Source organism: Vanacampus margaritifer, chromosome 9 (assembly GCF_051991255.1).
Source record: "Vanacampus margaritifer isolate UIUO_Vmar chromosome 9, RoL_Vmar_1.0, whole genome shotgun sequence".
Classification (NCBI taxonomy): domain Eukaryota; kingdom Metazoa; phylum Chordata; class Actinopteri; order Syngnathiformes; family Syngnathidae; genus Vanacampus; species Vanacampus margaritifer.
The window spans coordinates 22,123,155-22,137,646 of NC_135440.1; the positions used below are offsets into that span (position 1 = coordinate 22,123,155).

A 14,492-nucleotide genomic window follows, 5' to 3' on the forward strand; every position below is an offset into this window, starting at 1 on the left:
GGTTGTGCATGTAAGTCTGAAAACCAAAAGTGGACCTTTTTGGAAAACCGCATCACACTTACAATGTCTTTGTTAGTGTTACTTCCAACTGAGGTCAACTCTAACCTGAATCCTACCTTTTCCTTCCCAAATACACACCATGCATTCAAAGTGTTTTCTCACACACGCAGGAAGAGTACAAATTCAGAAAGAACGCCAAAATCATCACACAATATTTCAAAAATGAAAAACAATAGAAAATGCTAGCTTGATGGGGGGTGATATTAAACATTTTATTTGTATAAACAGAAAAAGTGAGTCTTTATTGCTGTAATAATATCTTGTCATGTGATGATAAGACACAAAACATGTCCGAGCTTTTAATTGTTTAGTGGCCCATAGATATGAGTGCTATGGACATAAATTCAGTAGTTCAGAACCAATAATTGTCAAGCGCACAAATAAAACAAAAACAAAAATGTTTACGCACTTTTAAATATTTAAATAACACTTCTAGAGTAAAACAACAACACATTTAAATACATTGAGTGGAAGAATCTACTCAAAACGTCCCTTCATTGCAATTCTCCACATGGCCAGTAAACGGCGCTGTGGCACCAACAGACGAGAAAATGTTTGAACGCCTGACATGGCGGCCATGCGGGCGGCGCCGAGAAAGTTAAGAAACAGTCGTATTGTTCTGATCTTATTTATAGTTGTTGTCTTTTACTGGAGCGAGTCGTGCACACGTTTCTCGACAGGACTATTTCTGAAAAGTAAACCGTTTTTGTTTTGGTTAGGCAAAAAAAAAAAAAAAAAAAATCGTTATGGCATAATCAAAACGCAGGTGCAAAAAGGAAGCATACTTGCTGTGGCTCAGGAACACGACCAGATAGTCGCCATTATCCTCCACTAAGCACCAACAAGGTAAGTTTGGATAAACCTGAAAACTTTACAGTTTCAAGAGTATTTATATGTAACAATTTTGTATTGTGAAGTAGCCTACTTCTCCGACTATTCTTTTGAATCAATCACTATTTTTCTGTTACCGTTTATTTTGCTCTAAATATGTCTTTGGAAAAATAAGTGCCGTAAATAAGATCTAAAAAAACAACAGAAGAATATTTAAGAGAACAATAAATTACCCTACTTGGTATTTTGGGTTCAGGGTTTGCGGACCCGCTATTAAGGTGATTCTTAACTATTTTGGTGTACTGTACTCTAACTTGTCTTAGTTGAGGTGTAATTCCACTATTGACCACTAAAAGCCTTTACACAATTTTTTTTAGACAATTTTGACTAATGGTAAGCAGAAACTTAACAAGCACGGGCTAGGCAATTTGTTGAAAACTTAAGTATTAAGTAGTCGCCTGATGTAGTCTTGATTTTAAGCCTGAAGGAGGAGACAGCTGTAGGTCATTTATTTTGCTATAAAAAAAAAAAAGCATGCTTACAGAGTAAAGGAATAAATAAATAGGGAATTTTTGATATTGCGATGACCTTGAACACAACCACTTCAATATTTCAGTGATGGCTTTTACTCTGCTTTCGCCACAACCGCTTCGCTCGCCACTTCCTGTCCAGAAGGAGCATCCGCCACCGTTTTCTCCTCTGGTTCCAGTTCCGGGTCCGGTTGCGGCTCCTCGCCTTTGTCGCTTTCAACGTCATGCAGTCGTATCTCCGCATACTCACCCGTGACGGAAGAGAGTCCTCGTATCTCGACGGGGTCGCGGGCCCGTAATTTGGCCATGTTGACATGGGCGTAGTGCAGCTCGTCATCAGGCGCCGCCTCCTTGGCCAAGTCGTCACTGTTTGCGTAAATGGCGGTGACGTGCGAAGTGTTGATCTAAAGAACACAGACTTTTTTTTTTACACTTTGATTGGTCAATAATTTGTAAAACTAACGAGGCACATGGGGACTGATCAATAGTATTGAATTGACATTGAAGTTTTCACCCGACGTCAGTAATTTTAAAACTTGTTTTGCTTTGTTTTCATTAACAGTATTTTCCTATTGACTAGTTTGTCCCAAGTCTTGGTGAATTTATACTGTAGCATGTTTTTTTTGTGTGAAACCTTTCTATGGATTAAACTTGAATGCATTTAGTTGGCAGACGCTCATTCACGTTGACATTTTTAAATCCGACCGTGGACTGACCTCATTGGTGACCAAAAAATCTCTGCCGTTGTCTGCTTGTCTATCGCTGGGTGGGAAGTTGACTTTGGTTTTCCTGCAGGACAAACGCAACAAAAACATCGAAACCCTCATTTAGGGAATGTGGCCATTTGATAACTCTGTGGTAACAGAGGCTTATTGCCAATAACTCTTACACACCGTTTGGTAAGCCTGTTTTTGTCCCTTTTTAATGTTCAGCTCAACAAAGTCAATGTGACCCAAGGAGTCACATGATGACGACTAAGGCTGTATTTCAAATTTGAATACAGAAGTGCCTAAAAAGACACTCGGGGAAAAAAAAATGAAAAATTTCAAATGTATTTTTTAAAATTACTTTTAGCTGTTTAAAAAAATATATATTTTATTATGTAATATATAAATTTTAATTTAATTAATGTGTTTAAATGAAAATTATTTATTTATTTGAAAATTAAGTGTATTTTTTAATTCAAACTCAAATTTCATTAAATGGTTCAAAGAATTGTTTAAAATGTTTCTTTGATTGAATTAATTAAAAAAAATGTATACTTTTATAAATTAAGTAGACTTAAATGTGTTTTTACATTAAAATATATTTCAAATTAAATTTTTTTAATTCAACTAAGTTACACAATACATTTTATTTTAGTTTTAAAATATATAAAACATTAACTAAATTTAAACCACTGATTAAATTTAAATATAAATTAATTTGCTAATTAAATGTTACAGAAATGTTATTTTTGTATTAAATTTAATTGATTTTTAAAATATTGTATGAATTCATGTATTAAATTGAAGCATGTTTTGAAATTTAAAATGTATATTTTAAATGTTATTGTTTTAAAAATAAACTAAATTACCTTCTTGGTATATATTTTAATGTTGTTTTAATATGTTTTTTATACATGTGTTAAAATATTTGCTTGAAAAATATAGATGACCTTATTGAGTGACCTATGTGCTCACCTGCAAATGTACAAGAGCAGCAGGAGACTCAAGATCAGCATGACTATCACTCCCACAGCAGAACCCACCAGAACGGTCACATCTAAAAAGTCCAAACATGAGTGATGCCTGCAGATCATAGCATCATAATATAGCATAATCATAATCAATCTGAATAAAAGAGACCTGTCTGGGGAGCAAGTGAGGACATATTGAAGGCCATACTGTCAAATCCAAAGGGATTGAGGCTGAAGCAAACCAGCGAAGACACTAAATCTTCACTGTCCAGGCGCTTCAGGATGATGACGCTCCTCCGGGTGGTGTGGTCGAGGGCCTCTTCTCTGATGGGTCGCTGGTCCGAATGATTGACGAGCACCCCGGACAATTCCCAGTACAGGGAGGGCGGCGGATTGGCCTGGCTGTCGCAGGAACATCGTGTTTGGGTTGACTCGTCCCGGCAGTGGGAAGATGTCAGGATCTCTGGGACGACTGAAGACAGAAAATGGAAGACTTGCTGTGTTTTTTCTAGAATAACTTCTTAAGGTTTTTTTTGTGGGTCTACTTATGATAGACACGACTACCAAATGTAATTTTCCTGCATGAAACTGGATTCAGTGGATTAATTTTCAAACTAAAATTGCCAAGGGTGCTACTATGCCGAAATCTTAAAACCAAAATGGAAGACTGCATTTTTTTAGGCTTGGCTCCTTGAGATTTTTTTTGTGGGTCTACTCATGATAGACGTCTACTAAATTTCATGTTGCTTAGTGAAACTGGCTTTCAGGTCTGAAGAAAAAAAATTAGAGGGTCCTACTGAGACAAGAAGTCTGATTCAAACCAAAATGGAAGACTTCCTTTCTTTTTTCAGGCATAGCTTCTTGAATTTTTTTGTGGGTCCACTTATGATAGACACACCTACCAAATTTCATGCTAAGTCAAACTGGCTTCATATCAAAATGAAAAACGTCCGGGGTGTTTTCACATGTGGCTTCTTGAGAATCTTTTGTGGATCTACACATGATAAATGTGCACACCAATTTTTTTTTTGTGGCTAAGTGAAACTAGCTTTGGGGGCTGAATTTAAATAATATAGAGGGTGCTGCTGAAAAGGAAAGTCTTATTCAAACCAAAATTAAAACTTACTGTGTGTTTTCAGGCATGGCTTCTTGATATATTTTTTTGTGGATCTATAAATGTGAACACCACATTTTTTGTGGCTTAAGTGAAACTGGCTTTGGGGGCTGAATTTAAACAATTTAGAGGGTACTACGGTGCTACCGAGCCACCAAAATGGAAGACTTCCTGTGTCTTTTCAGGCACATCGCCTTTAGACTTTTTGGTGGGTCTACTCATGATATACATGCCTACCAAATTTTCATATTGCTAAAAGAAACTGGCTTTGGGGATGAAAAAAATGAGGGTGCTACTGAGATGAAAAGTCTTATTCATAACAAAATGGAAAACTTCTGGGGTGTTTTCAGACAATTTTTTGTGGATCTACACATGATAAACGTGCACACCAATTTTTTTTGGGGCTGAATTTAAATAATTTAGAGGGTGCTGCCGAGCCCAAATTTCTTCTTCCAAACTATGTATTTTCAGACTTTATTGTGGGTCTGTCTACGCATGATAGACCTGCCTACCAAATTTCATGTTGCTAACTGAAACTGGCGTTGGGGGCTGAAAAACAATCGAGATCGAGCCAAAATGTCGTCTTCAAACCAAAATGGAAGAATTACTGTGTTTTTTCAGGCAAGGCTTCTTGAGACTTTTTTTTGGGGGGGGGGATCTGGTCATGATAGACATGCCTACAAAATTTCACGTTGCTAGTGGAACTTGTTACTCACATGTGACATTGATGGCGATGGGCTGTGCCGCCTGGGCCCCGTGGACGTTGACATTTTCACAATAAAACGTGTCCTGTGACAGCTTGGTGACGTTGAAGGTGATTTCCTGTCCTGTGCCAATCAGCGTCCTCTCCCTGGCGTTCACTCGGTACCAGGTGATGTTAGCGGCAGGCGGGTTAGCCTCGCTGGCGCATCTTAAAGTCACGGCGCTGCCGTCGAGTAAAGAGCCAGGCGGCGACATGGACACCGTCGTGTTCTTAGGAGGATCTGAAACGCAACAGAGGGCCTTTTTGCACTGCGAGTGCAGCTCTCCTTGCCCACATACAAGGGCATTGCAGTACCTTAATTGCACAATTATGTATGACTGAAATCGAACGGCAGCGTTTGTGATATTTGTAAACCAAATTATGGCTCACAACGCAAAGCAAAAAAATTAACAATAAAAGCTGACCAAATGAATTTGAAATACTTGTAAGTTGGGGCACTTGTAAGTCAAGGTAACACTGTAGCAACATATTTTTGTGTATTTTTGAATACATGACATCGAATTTCGTTCGACTCATTTAATTATGCTTGCAAGTACATTTTGTTGTGTTTATTTCCTTGCTCATAATTTAGAAATTGAGTAATTCATTAATTTTTTTTCAATGTAATTTATGTTTTAGTTCCATATTTTAAATGGTTTAAAACGATTTTTTTAACTTCTAAAAAATTTAACACTAGTAATAATAATAATAATATAGCCGATAGATATTCTAAATGTTTTAAAATAAGTTTTTTTTTCCAAAAATTCTTACAATTTTGAAATAGAAATAAACTTAAAAAAAAAACACTAGTAATAATAATAATAATAAATATTATATATCCTAAAGATATTCTAAATCTTTTTAAATATACCTTTTTTCCATTTTTTTCTTACAATTTTGAATAAAATTATGCAGTGGCCCAAATAATTGAGCAGTATAATTCTTGTGTTTGCAACAAAAAAAAGAGAGATATTCTTGACTCAGATACTGATATTTTACTGAAGATTCTTTGTTTTAAATTAAAATACATTTAATTTATTAATTTTAAGTTACCAGGTACTTCAAATGTAATAATTATAGTTGGTGCATGCCTTTTAAAATGTAAAAAAATTATGTTTTAATTTCTTTTATATTTAACTTTTAAAATGAAATAAGAAATAAGTAGTAGTACAGTTTCATTAAATTAAGATTTGGTGCTGAAATAGATTTTCAGCATTGGTCTGTAGCAAACTGAGGTAACTTTTTTTTTTCTTCCTTCAGCTGGAAATGACATCTTTGCAAAGACACACTCGCATAAACAAAACAAAGACTTAGCAGACAAAGGGCTGAGTGCATCTTGTCACGCATGTGGACAGTAGGCCAGTGTGCCCGCTACAGACACGCTTGTCGTGCTCCATTCAGCGACTGAATGGATCCACAGTGGCCGCTCATTTGTGACGCCAACAGACTTACATTGAACGTCCAGCTGAACGGCGGCAGACGTTTCCTCTCCCAGCACGTTCTTGGCCTTGCAGCGGTACTCGCCGCTGTGTCCGGGCCGGGCGGCGTCCAGGGTCAGGAGGTCGCCGACCTCTAGGTCACTGCCGCCGTTTATGGACCAGCTGTAGTTGTACACGGGCGGTTTGGCTCGGCTGTGGCACCGCAGGACTAAAGGGGTGCCCTCCAGGACGGTGTCAGACGGCTCCACCACCACCAAGGTCTCCTTGGGAGGGACTGTTTATACAGCAAAAAACACGTCTGATGACTATTATCGCCACCAGGGAGTTTTCAACAAAAAAAATTACAATTACGATAATGCTGTATGACAGCATAATGAAAGTTAGCATGTAAACATTCGAGCTAATCTCCTTTAAAATGTGCGTGTTATGACTGATTGAATTTCAACGTCAATGAGAGCCTTTGATGGGGATGTTGTTCCTCCCAACATGGCGACGATTAGCTTGGGCTGCTACAACACGCTGGTGTATATTTAGAAGGGATACGTTTTTAATCGTAATTAATTGCACAACTTCATTAGTTAACTCACGATTAATCGCAAATTTTATCTGTTCTAAATGTACAATAAAATATATTTTTTCCAAGTTTCATACTCTCGTTAAAGCTGCAATATGGAACTTTTCCCCCCATAAATATCTTAACAGTAGCCTTTTTATTTGACCATTTATGACTGAAATTCTAATTGGTAGATTAACACCTTAGCTGCTCACAATGGGTACTCCTTCAAGCCTCTGGCCAATAGTTTTCAGACTGGATTCGGGTTCGAATTTCCTGCACCGTGTCTGCGGATGTGACTTAATTTGTAATTTTTCGTCAGCAGGTGGCAGTAGTGATTCAAAATGGAATATTCTACGTTCAGTAGCTTTAACATAAAAGTGGGGGGAAATGTTAAACTAATAGAAATATGGCTTCATCATTTAGTCATTGATACAAAAATTTCATATTAAATAATAAAATTGAGTTAAAATTAAGAAGTACTGTAGTGTAAAAATGAGTGTGATATTGATTTGTGTTGGTCATTTTTCTGCCACTAGATGGCGTAATTGAAATTGTAAGACGGTGCATTTTCTTTTCATATTAAGCGCTATTTAACCTTTAACATGAAGTAACTTGTGAAATTCTGCACATTTTTCAAATTGTAAGATACAACTTGACCCCAGTCTCCACAAATATATGCATTATTATTACGTTTATTACTGCTAAATTTCGACGAGGACGCGTCTGCTGCGTTGTGACTGGAATTCCCCCAGTACAGGTTTTCCAAGTCATTAATTGGGCGTAAAAAAAATAAATAATTGTGACGTCCAACCCGTGGGCAGTATTTTATTATGAAATGGCTTGGTCAGAACCATCGAAAAACCCAAAACGGGTCACAATACCGCCTAGGCGTTGTAGAGGAACTTTAAATTAACAAAAAAATGAATGCACTAATTGTGACACCACTAACACCAACTGTAGTTAGCATAGCAACTGTTAGCATGTTATTGTTTGTGCTAATCTCCTTTAATAGGGTATCTGACCACAGGGCTCAGTCTGCCTTTACTCTTTCTTTACTCAGGTAGCCATCTTGTGTTAGCGTACCAACTGTTAGCATGATTTGGTAATTGGTTAATGAACTGCTTTTCACATAGCGCTTTAACGACACCATATGTTGCCCAAAGCGCTTTCCATTTGACACGTTGTCTTTAATAAAATGTTTTACGTAATGAACAAATTTGATTCAAATTGTTTACGAGGGTTAGGGTTGAAAAACAATCTTGTTGGCGAGTGATAGTGCTTCTGGAATTAGCATCATCTTCACCAATGTTACACACATGTAAAACCTTAACACAGCTTTGGTCTTCCATGTCTGTGCAATCACACTTTGTGGACTCACATTGAACGTCAATGGTGGTGACGGATGAATTTTGTTCTCCGTATGCGTTGCCCACCCTGCAGTAAAAGCTGGGCGCGTCTTCGGTGACACCGATGGTGTATCGCTTCCTAGTTATTCCCAATGGTGTCACCTGACCGCCGTCCACTTGATACCACGCGTACGCGCTCACTGAAGGGTTGGCAGTGGTGTTGCAGACCAGCGTGACCCACGTGCCTTCTCTCACAGGGCCGGGGTAGCTCACCGTCGTGTTCTTAGGACCATCTGAAGACAACAGAATACTGGAATACTTTTACTCCAATACATTACTTTTAACCACTCTCATAATATAACGGAGTACAAGTGCTTCATTAGTGTACTTAGAGTTTTCACACATGACTACTTTACTCAGTTTTTTTAAATTTGGGGAAATTTAATACATAAATTGACATTTATGCTTTGCTTTCAGGTACTTCATGCAAGACTGAGTAAATAAAATGATTCCCCTCAGAGCAGATGGAGACTTTTCAATGAGGTAATACACAGTATGCAACTTCCCCCTGTTCCATTTCTACATTCACCACATACGCACGAACACACGCGCACATATGTACTCAAGTACAATGTGACAGAAACATTTTGTAAAGTTTGCACAGGGAAAAAAAAGATCCTCAACTATAAGGATTCAGACAGGAAACCAGGGAGTGTTCTTCAAGATATACTGATATTCAAAATTATTAAATTAAACAATTAAAATAAGATACAATGAATGTATATTGTTTTTAAAATAGTTTAGAATGTTTTTATCTAATTATATTTATAAATTAATTTTTTTAGACATTTTCTTGAATTTTGAAAATGCGTCCAATTATTCCTTTTTAATTTAATGTATTTGCAAAAAGCTATTTTTAAATAAAATGATTGGGAGAAAAAAAAATAATATGAACTAAAAAAAAAAAAAAAAGTTTTTTTTGTAGTTTCTAATTCCATTTTTTATTTTTACAAATATAATTTAATCTTAGATATATTTATTACCCCAATAAATTCCACTCATCCCAAAACAAGGAGCGTTTGGTTTTTAAATTGTATTTAATTATTTTGGTAGTATTATGACATTCAAAAAAAGAATCTTGCAATTAGGATTTTAATATTATCAAATGGTGTTTGTGTCATTGGTATTAAAAACAACTCACGCAAAACTTGAAGTCTCAACGTGTCTTCTGTGTAGAGCTCAGTGCGTCCCGCTTGCCTCCTGTAGATGGCGCCGCAGGTAATCTTCAGTCTGTTGTGTTGGTAAGTAGCGCTGAAATTCATGACTGTGGTGACCCTTTCTGCCTCCTCTGCTGCTGCCTCTTTGACGTCGCCCAACTGCGGCGTCCACGTCAGGAGTGGCGGCAGCATTGGGCAAGTAGCTGGTGCCCAGCACTCCAGTGCCAGCGCAGTACCCTCCTCAACCACAACACTGCGGGGGGTGATAGTGGGTCTGGGTGCCGAGTCTGCAACATCAGAAGAAGAGAATGTGGACTCTCGTCATCTCGCCGGTAAGTATGTGCAGAACAGCTGTGTGCAGGATCTCATCTAACTTGAAACCCCATCCCAAATTTGAAACCCTAATGTGAAATCCTAAACCTGACTTGAAACTGTAACCCAAGCTCAAAATCCTGACGTAGGCGGAGACGTGTATCCATATTTCAGGCTTCAAAACGCAAACCTTGACTTAAAACCCTCACTTGAAACCCTAATGTAAATGAAATCCTAACCCAAGCTTAAAACCCTGATATAAAATTATAACTTAATTTGAAGCTCAAACTTTTATCTTGAAACCCGAATGGGAAACCCCGTCCCTAACTTGAAACCATACATCAAAATCTCACCCGGAAAATGAAACCCTAACCCAGACTCAAAACTATAATTTAAAACTCTAACATTAGGTTCAAACCCTACAAAACACTAACTTGCAGTATTAAAACCCTAACTTGGAACACCAAACACAAACACTTTAAAGTCTAGCCAAGGCTTGAAACCCAAACACTGACCTTGAATATCCAAAAAAACACTGTCGCCAAAGTTGAACTTGAGCCTATTGTCACATTCCAGCCGGAAGTAATAATAATCTCGGTGGTCTGTGGTGGTCACGTCTTCAAGGATGGTGCTGCAGTCCTTTTCCTGACACAAGACGGCAGGGGACAAAAATCACAGAAAGACGTCTATAGAGACTTCAATTGTAAGCTATAAATGTGAAAATAAATATCTAAATAAATACAGTAAAAAGTGACCTACTTGTGAATTATTCCGTATAACATAACCATAATTACAGGTACTCTAATTAATAGTACGTTCATGGAATAATAATTCATCAGATTAATCCACTCGTTTTCATCAACGACAGGGCGCAGCCATTTTGTTTTGTATTTAAGTGATGTCATTGTGCTCTCTGGTTAGCATTGCGTACGTCACATGACCAAACCCTTGCTAACTTTTCTAACAAACTTTAATGTCCGGTACGGTGATTAACTAACTGCAAAGTCTAATCTTGAAAGCTAACAAATCTAACATTTGTTGCCAAGGTGAAACTAAACTAAAGTAACATTGGAAACTAACTTCAGAAAAATCTCATTTCGGAAAACTTACATTGGAAGCTAATGTAGAAGATAACATTGAAGTAATGTCAGTTAAGTTAACATTGGTCTTCCTTATCTCTAACATGAGAATGGTATCACTGAAAATGCAGGATTAAGGTAACATTGGAAACTAACTTCTTAGTGTAACGCTGGAAACTTAACACTGAAAGTGAACATTTGGAGGCTAAGGTTTAAAGTAGTGTTGGAAGAAGAGCTAACATTAAAAGCTAAGCTAATGTCATCTTTATTTATACAACATTTTCACAAAAGAGGTAATGTCATAAATTCACTTAGGTCGTCCTTAGGGCTAACGTTAGAGTTACTTTGGAAGCTAATATTGAATGCTAAAAATGTAAGCTAATGTTAAAGGCAACACCGTAACGTTGAAAGCTAACATTGGAAGTTAACTTCAGAATCTATTGGTTGAATTGAACATTGGCGCTAACATCAGAGGCAAACATTGCTCTTCCTTTAGTGCTAACTTGGAAGATAACGTTGAAAGCTAATTTCCAAAGCTAACACTAGAAGCTAACATTAGAAGTGAAGTTAGGGAGTGAAGTTTCTCCCCTATGGCATAACCCCGACTTTCAACTTAACAACCAACCGTTTTATTTAGGTGTGTGGGAGCAGAAAGGAATTACACATCTCCACCATCTCTTCTCAGATAATATGTTTATATCATATACATCCTTGCTCCAAAAATACAAAATAAAAAACGGAAATTTTTTATATTATCTACAAGTTAAAAATATGATAAAGAAAAAAATTCCAACACTTAGGGGTATGCTCCAACCGCCTGTTTTAGCTAAAGATATAGCTTAGCTTTCTCCGACAACAACAAAAAAACTTTCAAAAATATATAAGTTACTTTCATATACTGATAGAATGTCTTTACCCATCTCGAAATGGGAGACAGACTTGTCTATAGCACCGGAATCGGACTTTTGGATTCAAGTTTGTGAAAACGCATTTAAAATGACAAAACACACAAATTTACAACTTATCCAATATAAAATTATTCACAGAACATACATTACTCATTATATGATGAAGAAAATGGGACTCTCAGACTCCGACATTTGTCTCCAATGTTTACAAAACACTACAAACACTTATGTTCATGCTTTATGGTTATGTACTCCGGTTATGTATTTCTGGACTAAAGTCTTAGAAAAACTTTCCGCTATTTTGGACTGTAGGATACCTTTATCTCCAAACTTGTGTTTGCTAGGTGACCTAACAACAACTGACTTACCACATAAACAATTTCAATCTACACTTGTAGCCCTTACTATCGCAAAAAAAACAATTCTTGTTAACTGGAAAAATAAACAAACTCTGAATATCGACCAATGGTCTAACCTCCTCATAAATCACATTTTAATGGAAAAAATATCTGCCTCAAATAAAAACCAAATATCAAAATTTATAGAAACATGGTCTACGTATATAGAATTTTTTAACCTAATTCTGGTTACTTAATTCTGCCTGTTAGCGAGAGCCACCACATCGTGATAACTTACATTGATGTTTCTGCATTTGGCAATTTATTATTATATTATATTATTAGTATGGGATTTTTTTTAATAGGTTTTAGGTGAACTGATGAATACACACACGCTCGCACGCACATACACATACTCACCCACATACAAAAAAAAAAATAAAAATATATATATATATATATAAAATATATTTTTAATAAAAAATAAAAGAGGAAAGCAATGATGACATGTCAAATCGAATGAACAATACTGAGCTCTCCATAGAAGATAAAAAGAAGAAAAAAAAAGAAGTAAAGTTAGGGAACCTAAAAGGCATAATTGAAAGCTAAGATAAGAGGCGACATCGGATGCTATACATATCAAAGAAAATCAAACATTTTAAAATTATAATTAATTTTTTTTAGATGTTTTTTTAAAAACATTGCTACACTATAATGTAACAGGTGTAATTAGGCAGCTTAGTGATGAAGTGCTGCCTCCACTAGTGAAAATTTGCTTTTATTACATTGTTTATTTTTCTTCATTCTCTAAGCTAGACTATACTAGTAGTAGTAGGGCTAGTAGCCCTGGTTGTCACAGTAATAAAAACTGTACTCAGCATTGGCCCCGCAGTGGAGGAGTTTTTTTCCCCCCCCCTCTCACTTCTTACCAGTAAGTTCCCAGTGAGACTTCCCTGCAGGAGGCCCAGTGAGGTACTCTCCTCCCTTGTGCGTTTGGAGTCGAACACATGCGTCCTGGAATAGCCTTGCCTCCAAATGGCGGCGCAGGTGCGGTCCAAGTACCTATCAAAACCCCGACCTATATTGAAACTGCAGGGAATACGAACACACGAACCACTGACACCCTGCACGATCGACAGTGGAAACATTGTTGCCCACTCCTGACACAGGCTACCTGAAAACAAAATACAAGAAAGAAAGAAAAAAACTGCTCTTAGTCATAAAAATCATGAATAACATTAAAATAATGATAATATTAATCATTCAATAATACATTTGTAAAACATAAATAAATAAATAAATAATAATAATAATTAAGAAAAAAATGTATACATTTTGTTTGAATAACTTAATTTAAAAATGCCAAACTGCCACAAAAATGACATCTTTGTTTTATTTATTTAATGATACACTGTTCATTTAAAAATGTCCCAAAACAAAAGACAAGTATTACATCATGTTATATTAAAATATTCTCGATAAATGCCTCTAATCAAAATTGTACTTTTCAATTGTCAACAACTTTTTTTTCAGATGTGAAAATGTCTTTTATTAAAAAAAAAAAACACACACACCACATTATTCATTCTACATAATTTTAATTAAACAATGATGCACTTTTCATTCAATTTTTTTTTTAATTTCTAAGTAGTAAACACCCTATAACTATCTGTAATGTACTTTTCATTAGAAATTGTACAAGTAGTACAGAGAACAAATAGATAAATATAAATGAAATTTTTAATGCTCTTTTCATTAAAATTATCCAAGAAAATAAGTTGAATTGTAATCTCTAATGCACTTTTTGGAATTTTGCGAAATGCACAAATTAAACTAAAAACACAATGAAAATTAATTATTTATTCATTGTATTCTCATTGCATGTTTAAAAAAACAACAACATTTTAATAACAAATGACTCACCTTCAAGCAGACAGCAGAGTAGAAAAACTTTCACAGGGACGTGGGACATTTTGTTTTTTCTCTCCTTGTTGACAACAACAAAAAATTTGCAGCGATTCTCTTGAAAACAGATTTTAGGAATAAAAACAACCTTTGAGCGGAGGGCGATGCTTGAGCTGAGGACGTCTTAATTCAACTGCTACAATCCATCAACACTGTCATTGAGTGTGTGCGTGCGTGCGTGTGTGTGCGCGTGTGTGTGACTTTACACTAACTGCAATGAGGAAGCTGAAAGTGTGCTTATTTGCTTAAAAAATAACTTTTTAAAAGGAAGGAAATGTACCTTCAAATATTACCAGGATCTTGTTCCATTCAGATTGTGTCCACATGAACAATTTCCTTTATTTATTTCGAAAGTACTAAAAGGGACTTTTTGTCTT

At 36.2% G+C, this 14,492-nt stretch overlaps 1 protein-coding gene and 1 long non-coding RNA gene across 3 annotated transcripts; one reads left to right on the top strand and one right to left on the bottom strand.

Annotated features, from left to right (window-relative positions):
- Positions 1-258: 258 nt before the first annotated feature.
- Positions 259-14,434, bottom strand: LOC144057624 (myelin-associated glycoprotein-like). 2 transcript variants are annotated; one of them, XM_077575424.1, is made up of 11 exons: positions 14,074-14,434; positions 13,080-13,324; positions 10,341-10,470; positions 9,498-9,800; positions 8,329-8,589; positions 6,408-6,668; positions 4,930-5,196; positions 3,269-3,571; positions 3,104-3,185; positions 2,138-2,210; positions 259-1,825 (listed from the first exon to the last, which is right to left on the bottom strand). In XM_077575424.1, exons 1-11 carry the CDS (start codon positions 14,120-14,122, stop codon positions 1,517-1,519), a joined length of 2,283 nt encoding a protein of 760 aa, XP_077431550.1. In that variant the 5' UTR covers positions 14,123-14,434; the 3' UTR covers positions 259-1,516. The 2 variants fall into 2 exon arrangements, with proteins under 2 accessions (XP_077431550.1, XP_077431551.1); XM_077575425.1 differs by having other exon boundaries at positions 13,080-13,320; positions 14,074-14,102.
- Positions 590-10,544, top strand: LOC144057639 (uncharacterized). The gene is made up of 5 exons (XR_013295302.1): positions 590-906; positions 8,774-8,839; positions 9,533-9,574; positions 9,691-9,845; positions 10,402-10,544. It is a non-coding gene; the product is annotated as an uncharacterized LOC144057639 (long non-coding RNA).
- Positions 14,435-14,492: the final 58 nt, after the last annotated feature.